The sequence below is a fragment of the Rhinoderma darwinii genome, chromosome 12 (assembly GCF_050947455.1).
Source record: "Rhinoderma darwinii isolate aRhiDar2 chromosome 12, aRhiDar2.hap1, whole genome shotgun sequence".
Classification (NCBI taxonomy): Eukaryota; Metazoa; Chordata; class Amphibia; order Anura; family Rhinodermatidae; genus Rhinoderma; species Rhinoderma darwinii.
Window position 1 is genome coordinate 18,055,985 of NC_134698.1, and position 9,839 is coordinate 18,065,823.

Below are 9,839 nucleotides of genomic sequence, written 5' to 3' on the forward strand. Positions count from 1 at the left end.
TGCACTTACTGAGCGTAGGGACCGTCGCCCAGTTGTACGCCGTCACTTAGGATGGGCCGTGGAAGTATGCAGGGACTGAGTTGCGGGTAGATTAGGGCTCACTTACCCCGATTCATTACAATAGGATATACTAATTATGCTGTTTAAAAAAAAAAAATGTTTATCACATATCATCCAAATCAACTCTTAACCACATATCACCCGAAAATGGGTACGGGGAGAGGAGGAGGCACAAGAAAATAAACAAAAAAAAAACTAACTCTCAATAATATATCTGCCCTCAGGACTTATTTATAGTGTCCAGCCACTCCAGATCTATTTAAATCATATTGCAGAGCTGCTACCAATATAGGACTGCCTGACCAGATGTACCGTCCCGTCCATTCCTTTTCTCCAATTATCTATACTAGGTTCCTGATCTACTTTCCTGTATTGTAGCAAGACTTTTCTTGCGACACACACACACACATATATATATATATATATATATAAAAATATATATATGTATGTATATATATATATATATATATATATATATATATATATATATATAAAAAATAGTATTCTTACTGCTATTTTAGTGGCATTTTTAATTTTGAGTCCAATATGGCCCAAAACAAACAAGTAATTGCTCCAAATTCTATATTTGGAGAAAAAACTCCCAGCATTGTCAATATCTTCTCAACTTGGAGCAGTTCCACAATAAGGACATTAAGGTCCCACAGTCTATTTTGTATTTGGGACATCTATTCGTGTCACTCAAAAACATCTTTAACCCCTAAATGACGCAGCCTAGTTTGGGCCTTAAGGCTCAGACCCCATTTTTCAGATCTGACATGTGTCACTTTATGTGTTAATAACTTTGAAATTCTTTAATTAATCCAAATGATTCTGAGACTGTTTTCTCATGACACATTGTACTTTATGTTAAAGGTAACATTTGGTCATTGTTTATTTGTGGAAAATCTAAATTTTAATGTATCTGCTTATAAGACAGATAGTTCTATCACACAAAATAGTTACTAATTAACATTTCCAATATGTCTACGTTTTTTAACATTGTTTTATTTTTCTTATAAGGCTTAGAACTTTAGCAGCAATTTTTCACATTGATGTCATCACGCCGCTTGCGCCGTTCAGCTCCAGCAGACTTGGTCAGAAGAGACCAGGCCTGATAGAGGACGGCGTGGAAATGGGAGCAAGTGAATATGTTACATAGTTACATAGTTAGTGCGGCTGAAAAAAGACACATGTCCATCAACCATGGGACGGGAAAAGGGAAGGGAAACATTTCTACACATAGGAGCTAATACTTTTTTGTTCTAGGAAATTATCTAACCCTTTTTTAAAGCCATCTAGTGTCTCTGCTGTGACCAGCTCCTGCGGTGACTATTCCATAGATTCACAGTTCTCACAGTAAAGAAGCCTTGTCGCCTCTGCAGGTTGAACCATTTTTTCTCCAGACGGAGGGAGTGCCCCCTTGTTTTTTGAGGGGGTTTTACATGGAACAGGATTTCACTATATTTCTTATATGTGACATTAATATATTTATATTAATTAATCATGTCCCCCCTTAGTCGTCTTTTTTCAAGGCTAAATAGGTTTAATTCTTTTAGTCTTTCCTCATAACTTAGATTCTCAATGCCCCTTATTAGCTTTGTTGCTCTTCTTTGTATTTTTTCCAACTCCAGGGCATCCTTTCTATGAACTGGAGCCCAGAACTGAACTGCATATTCTAGATGAGGCCTCACTAATGCTTTGTAAAGTGGTAATATTACATCCCTGTCCCACGAGTCCATGCCTCTTTTAATACACGACAATATCCTGCTGGCCTTTGAAGCAGCTGATTGACACTGCATGCTGTTATTTCGTTTATGATTTACAAGTACACCCAGATCCTTCTCAAAAAGTGAATCCCCCAGTGTAGCTCACCCTAGGACATAGGATGCATGCAGGTACCCAGATGCATAACTTTATATTTATCTACATTAAACTTCATTTGCCAACTGGATGCCCAAACACTTAATTTGTTTAAATCCGCTTGCAATTCACGAACATCTTCCATAAACTGAACTATATTACATAGCTTGGTGTCATCTGCAAAAATAGAAATAGTGCTATTAATCCCATCCTCTATATCATTAATAAATAAGTTGAATAATAGTGGTCCCAGCACTGAACCCTGGGGTACACCACTTATAACCGGGGACCATTCAGAGTAGGAATCATTTACCACAACTCTCTGGATACGGTCCTTGAGCCAATTCTCAATCCAATTACAAACTATATTTTCTAAACCTATAGTCCTTAATTTACCCATTAGACGTCTATGAGGGACAGTGTCAAATGCCTTTGCAAAGTCCAAAAACACTGTATCCACAGCGGCCCCTGTGTCTAGGCTTCTGCTCACCTCTTCATAAAAACAGATCAGGTTAGTTTGACAACTTCTGTTCTTACTAAAACCGTGCTGGCTGTCACTTATAATACTATTTTTTTGTCACATAATCCTTTATATAGTCCTTCAATAGCCCCTCAAACATTTTCCCCACGATGGATGTTAAGCTTACTGGTCTATAATTACCGAGGGAAGACCTAGAGCCCTTTTTGAAAATAGGCACCACATTTGCCCTGCGCCAGTCCCTTGGCACTATTCCAGTCACTAGAGATTCTCTGAATATTATGAAAAGAGGGACAGAAATAACTCAACTAAGCTCTTTAAGAATTCTAGGGTGTAACCCATCTGGTCCCGGGGGCCTTGTGCACATTTCTTTTATTTTATTTAGCTTGCACCATATCTACATTCATCCAATTCAGTATATCAACTGATATATTAACAACACTGGCACCAGCTACATCAGCTGCTCTTTCTTCTGTTGTATATATAGAGCTAAAGAACCCATTTAGTAACTCTGCCTTCTCTTGAACCCCTGTGACCAACTCCCCATTACCACTATCTAGTGGTCCTACATGTTCAGACCTTGGCTTTTTAGCATTTATATACTTGAAGAATTTTTGGGGATTTGTTTTACTATCCTTGGCCACCTGCCTTTCATTTTGTATTTTTGATAATTTTATTAAATTTTTACAGATTTTATTACGCTCTTTATAATTTAAAAAGGCTGCAGATGTACCCTCAGATTTGTATTTTTTTAAATGCCCTTTTTTTGCCATGTATTGCCCTTTTTACAGAAGGTGTAAGCCATGTGGGATTTAATTTTAGTCATTTATACTTTTGCACTATAATTACCAAAATATGTAACGTTTTTATTTTCAGTTAACAGCGTGGACTGACTGTGACTCTATGTACAGAAGGCTCTATCTACAGGGGGGCTCTATCTACAGGGAGCTAGCTATATGAGGGGCACTATCTACAGGGGCCTTTATGGGGGGGGGAGTATCTACAGGAGGCTCTATGGGGGGCACTATCTGCAGTAGCCTCCATAGGGGGCACTATGTATGGGGACACTGTTTACAGGGGGCTCTATGTGGGGCGTACTTTTGTCTAGGCCTTTCCTCCATAAATTCTAAACTAGTCTGGAGGTCCTTTTTTGACTGAACCAGTGTTGCCAATTTATCATCATGTTTCCTTAGCCTATCCTCAGTATCGCTGGCCCTCCCTTCAACTTCATTTATGCATTCTCTTATCTTTTTCAAGTCCTACCTTACTAGGGATACTTCTTCTGTGAGTGCCCACAACTTTACTGGTCAGCTCGGTCAATACAGCCTTAGAACCATTCAATGCCTCAATAAATTGTGCTAATGACATCTCAATTGTTTGCTCTCCAGGTAAGGATCCCTTCTCCCGATTTACACTCTCCTCTTCCCCCTCCATTCTATCCTTCCTTATTTTCTGTTTATACAGGGGACATTGTGGGGCAAGGTCCAATTTTTCAGCCGACTTTTCTCTTATCACATCTAGATCTCTGCAGGTTGTAATTTTAGGAATTGCTCCACTTCCCTTACTACGGTCAGAGAATCCTCCTCTTGTCATAGTGATCAATATTACAGCTTGACTAGTCAATATTTTAATTAGGATAGGACAGAAATCATTCCCAACTCCAAATGTAAGTAACATGGTAACTCACCACAAATACTAAGTATCTGCAAACAGTGGCAGATTAAGTGTACCATGGGCACTGGGCTGTTGACAGTACTTGGGCCCCCATCCTTCCCCCTAACACGCAAACTTCTGACATTTCACTATGACATGCCAGAAGTTTTTTTAGAAGTATAGTTACACTTTAAGGGGGTTTTCCCATGAGGGACATTTATGACATATCCACAGGATATGTTATAAATGTCAGATAGATGCAGGTCCCACCTCTGGGACCCGCACCTTTCTCTAGAACGAGGCCCCCTAAACTCCATTCTGCCTCTTTTTGCTCCCGCTGCCTCTCGCTCACTTCCTGACTATATGGTCGGGAGTTACGAAAACAGTCTAGCTCACTGAGCTACGCTATTTCCATCACAGTCATAGTAGTGAATGGCAGTTACTGAAGCAGCGTAGCATTCGAGATATGCTGTTTCAGTAACTATCATTCAGTTCTATGGGACTTATGAAAACAGTGTAGCTCAGCGAGCTATGCTGTTTTCGTAACTCCCGACTATATAGACAGGAAGAGGCTGGGAGGCAGCGGGAACACAGAGCTGTAGAATGGGGTATAGGGGGCCCCATTCTAGAGATAGGTGTGGGTCCCAGAGGTGGGACCTGCATCTATCTGGCATATCCTGTGGATATGTCATAAATGTCCCTCATGGTAAAAACCCTTTAAGTAGTCAGACACCCCACCCCTTGTAGTAAAATAACTACCGAGGGCTGTATGGGGGGGGATTATATTGCAAGGGGAGGTCAAATTGTCTTGCTTATTGCTGTCGGCTCTATAGGGGGGGTCTGAGTGTCTGACCCTGATGTCTCTGTGTGGGGGGGATATCCCTCCCATATCCCTCCCATAGACCCCTCATCAGTTAGTCACTCAGACCCCCCTATAGAGCCCCCAGCGGTCAGTCGGACACCTCCCCTTGCAAGATAGTAGCTACTGAGGGCTCTATGGGAAGGGGGGATTATACTGAAAGTGGGGTCTAACCATCTAAGTGACTGCAGAGGATTCTAGGAAGGGGGGACAATCCCCCCTCCCCATAGAGCCCGCAATATTTATTTTACAGCAGGGGGGTGTTGAGTGTCCAACTGATTGCTGAGTACTCTAAGGGGATAAATTATTATCCCCCCATAGAACCCTCTACAGTGAGTTAAATGGAAACCCCTTTGCTGTATAATGAATCCCCCCTAGCGTTGGCCAATAAGTTTAATGTTGACTGGAGCAGGAGGTGAGTCCCCCAATAACCTCACCACATGACCACTGCCCTCCTCTCATATTCCTCTATGGCAGTGAATGCAGCGTCAGAGAAGTGTGTTCTACCACTAGCAGACGTGCCTATTGTGCCACACGTCTGCTAGCCCTATCCCGCCCCTGCAATTGCTGTCCCTCCTCCCCATCAGCAGCGGCCCTATTTTGTCCCAGCCCACCCCTGCGATTGCTCTCCCTGCACCTCCTCCCCATCAGCAGTGGCCATCAGCAGCGCTAGCACGCTGCATAGTTCTGTCAGTGATTTTTTTTTAATTATGTGCGGTTCGGGTGGCCATGGGCCCCCTGGGACCCTTGGGCCCTGGGTGTGGCTGCCAAAACTGCCCATATGATAATCCACCACTGTATGCAAAGCCACAAAAGCCCCTAGTATAGCGTGGATAAGGGTCGATTCAGAAACACAGTATGAATAATAGAAAACTTATATACCCAGTATACAAAACTTATACACTAAGATCCTATGTTGACCTGCTGCAAATAGAATTATAATAAACACAGCTGTCATTTGCATACTGTACGTCCACCTGAAAAGAAAAAGGTGAGAGAGACACCAATAACGTAACAAAAATGTAAATGCTAAACAGGGGGTATCAAACACAATATTGGTATCATACCAGCAGATAAAGGAGTTATTGATGGACTTCGCAATCATAATGTGTGTATGCAGTTACTTCGGTACAGTTAGTCCACTTTCACGTGGCAGTAACACCCGGACCTTCCGCGGCTGAACTAAACTTTGATCACCTTAGCTGACATATGAGCTGCAGTGTAACGACTGGCAGGTATGTGGACCCACTGGGCCACTTTGCCATAACGGAGCGACTGCTGATCAACAGAGTCTGTGGGAGTCAGTGACGATGAAGTACCTGGAAAGTTAGAGGTGGGTATATGCCAGACAATCAGGGGAAGCAGGCAATAATGGAACAAAATGTCAACAATGGAACTTGGCTAGGACACCAGACAGGAGTAATGCAGTTGTCTCAGACACTGGACTTGGCACCTGTACCGGACACAGATGGTGAAGTCGTCTCGGACACTCGACTTGGCACGGGCACCGGACACAGATGGTGAAGTCGTCTCGGACACTCGATTTGGCACTAGAACCGGACACAGATCCTGGATATGGGATATGGTATTCAGGATATGGGATACAGGATACAGCTAAGGAACCATTTGCAAGACAAACATAGGGAAGACACAACATTGTTCAGGCAAGGAAGGAGGTTCCTTTTAAAGTTCCAGGTGTGCTGGGATAAGTTGGGAAGGATTTCCTAGTGCGCGTGCTCATTACTCATCCTTTAAGAGCAGTGGCAGGAGGAGACGCTGGCAAGTCTTGAGAGGTTTGCGGTCACAGCTGCCGGTAAGTGGAAGATGCCGCAGTCAGCGACCACAGCCATTACAAGCAGAAAATAGGAAGTGTCAGCTTATTGTGATTGCTCTAGTTGCCTGTGTAAAAACTGCAATAGTTCAAGATATTTTTTTTTATATGGATATTCACGTAATAAAATTAAAAACACCAAAAATGTTAACAAAATGGGACCGATTTACTATTCAAAATACAATAGAATCCTTGCTCTAATGGAGCTAAATTTCTGGCACACATGCTGTGAACCACATTCTAGATGCTTTTGCGCTGCACTTGATAAAATGGGCAGGGTCTAGTGGAAAGGGGTTTTGCTGAAAATGTGCCGACGTGCACAAAAATTATGCAAAAATTTGGTGCAAAAACACTGGCACAAGCTAAGCCAACTACAACCAACCCAAATATTAGTGTAAAATACAAAACCCAAGAGGTGGCATAAGTAAGAGGAAGTGCCTAAAATGTCAATCAAGATGTGCCAAAGTTATCATAGAGCATGTGCCACTTTGATAAATTTGGCGCATCTTCCCACTGCCTGGTTGAAGTTTATGCTGTATGAATATTAGACAGCCGTAGTAATCTGTCCCAATGGGGGAAATTTATTAAGACTGGGGTTTCATACGGGTCTTAATAAATAATTCACTGGAGTACGATGCAACACATTTATTAAGAGGCAAACTTCTCTTAAATGTGTTGCATGTTTCGACTGGCCGTGCAACACAATTGTGGCACAATGACTGAAGCCATGCGCCATCTATATACTCACCACTTCTCTTCATCAATGGGGGCAAGGCACCAGGCCCGGTATGGGAATCTACCTTGCTAAGCACCACAGAGTGAAATCTACGTCAGCTCCTAGCTCCGCTATAATTTACGCCAGTTTTCTGACCTAAATTACAATCAATTTGTCAGGCTGTGTTGCTTTGCCCCCTTTGAGAAGGCACGCCCATATTCACAAAAGTGGCGAGGTTGACTTTTGGACCCTTTTGTAAAAACTGATGTAGAAAGGTTGATAAATTCCCCCCAATATAGTTAAGATAAAAACCTGATTTAAATAATATCTAATTTTCTGATACATTCCCTTTAATAGAATATTTTGCAGAGTAGTAGGACCCCCCTATGATTACAGTGATAATATACAAGCCTTATATTTGAGCCATTGGTCCCTATGCTGTATTCTCTCTGGTCAAACATTCCCAGTGGCCAGGGTCTCATTTTGGGAAAAAAAAGCTGTATATAGATGGTACTCTCAGCATTTTGGCCTTGTTTTTGCTATTTCTTGTAGTAAGAAATGAGTAAACTGCCCCAAAAAGACAGAACATTTTAGACAAAAATGAAATCATATAAATGTGATTTTTTTTTAATTGAAAAATGTCCCTCTATGGAATGAATTCATTGACCTCACTGTTGATATTTACATTTATATGAACTCGAATAATTCTAATAATCTTCTTTTTTTTCTTTTCAGAAATGCAGCAAGTCCTACACAAGCTTGAAAATGATATCCACCCAGTTAGCTAATGAGTCTACCATAAATACATCGCAGTCGTTCACAGGTCTGGATCTCCTGTTTGATATGAAGCCTCTGTTCATTCCTTTGTATGCGTTGTTGGTGACCGTGGCTTGCTTAGGAAACAGTGTTCTAATTCTTCTCATTGCCTTTACCAAGAAGCTACACAACACTACCAATTTCCTCATCGGGAACCTGGCAGCAGCAGACCTGGTCATGTGTATTTTTTGTGTGCCGTTGACAGCCTCCTATGCTTTTGAAGTCCGGGGATGGCTGTTTGGAGAATTCATGTGCCACTTTGTCACTTTAATGCAAGCTGCAACTGTTTTTGTTGCGGTGCTATCAATGACTGCCATTGCAGTAGACCGATATGTGGTAGTTGTCTATCCTATCCGAAGGAGAATAGGCTGTAAATCATGTATATACATTGTGGCAGTTATCTGGATGGTCTCCATTGGAGTCTCTTTACCAACATCCATGCACACTCATTACCTGGATCTCAAGAACGTTGGCTATAACATGATAATTTGTGAGGAGTTCTGGAAACACCAAGAAAAACAAAGACTTCTCTATTCATGTAGTATGCTACTTTTGTCTTACATGCTCCCTCTTTCTGCCGTTGCGGTTTCATACTGCGCCATTGCCTACCACCTTAGGAAGAGGAATGTTCCAGGGGCAGCAACCCACAATCAAGATAAGTGGTCTAAAAAGAGACAAAAAACTTTCCGTATGCTCATTATTTCAGTTATGGCTTTTGCCATATGTTGGCTGCCTCTTCAGGTAGTCAACCTCATCCGGGATATCGATGAAGAGTTTACTATTTTGGATAAGAATTATATTAATGTAATTCAGGTTACCTGTCATCTTATTGCAATGAGCTCTGCATGCTACAACCCTTTCATTTATGCATCTTTGCATGACAAATTTCGCTTTCACCTTAGAAATTACTTCTACCACCATAAAAAGAGAGCCCGCACAATATCAAGTAAGAACTCAAGATTAAATACTTGTACTACACTGGCTGATGTCCCCATGGTCCTGTCCGAGAAGATGACACTTCAGGGGAGATTCTCTTTCAACTAGTGGTTTAGCTTTGTCTTTTAATCAATCCCTGCTTTTGCCGTTTAGTGTCCACTGTATAGTGAACTGAGTTCTTACATATTCTTTTGTGTTCTTTCAGTTTCTATCCACATAAATCCATTGTACATAATTATTGGTTTATAGGATCATTATTATATCAAGATGTGTATTTTTTAACCAATGGATTTTACTCAGGGATACTATGATAAAAAAATCCATTGACTAAGAATTAATTTGGTATACCCTATATATATTAATAATATACATATAGTTATAGTATTTGTGGATTAATATTGTAGCCAGTTATATTTGTAATATTGTAATTTTTAAAAAATGTTGCAATTCCTTATATCATTATTTTTACATCTTTCAATACTTTCTGTGCTTATTAATGTTTATGTTTAAGAAGAGATTGATATTCTATAAAGTACTTTTGTTCTGTTTTGTATTTATATCAAACCTTTAAATGCTATACTGTATTGGAATTCTTCATGTAGTATTTTTATATTATTTTGTTTATAAAGAT

The 9,839-nt window shown here is 40.8% G+C and overlaps 1 protein-coding gene across 2 annotated transcripts in view; it reads left to right on the forward strand.

Moving 5' to 3' along the window:
- LOC142664351 (prolactin-releasing peptide receptor-like) overlaps positions 1-9,482 on the forward strand; it is a 69,482-nt gene extending 60,000 nt beyond the window's left edge. For both annotated transcript variants that reach the window (XM_075843407.1, XM_075843408.1), the window contains exon 2: positions 8,192-9,482. In XM_075843407.1, the coding sequence (XP_075699522.1) occupies positions 8,192-9,316 (1,125 nt within the window). In that variant the 3' untranslated portion in view covers positions 9,317-9,482. The remainder of the gene's footprint in view (positions 1-8,191) is intronic.
- Positions 9,483-9,839: the final 357 nt, after the last annotated feature.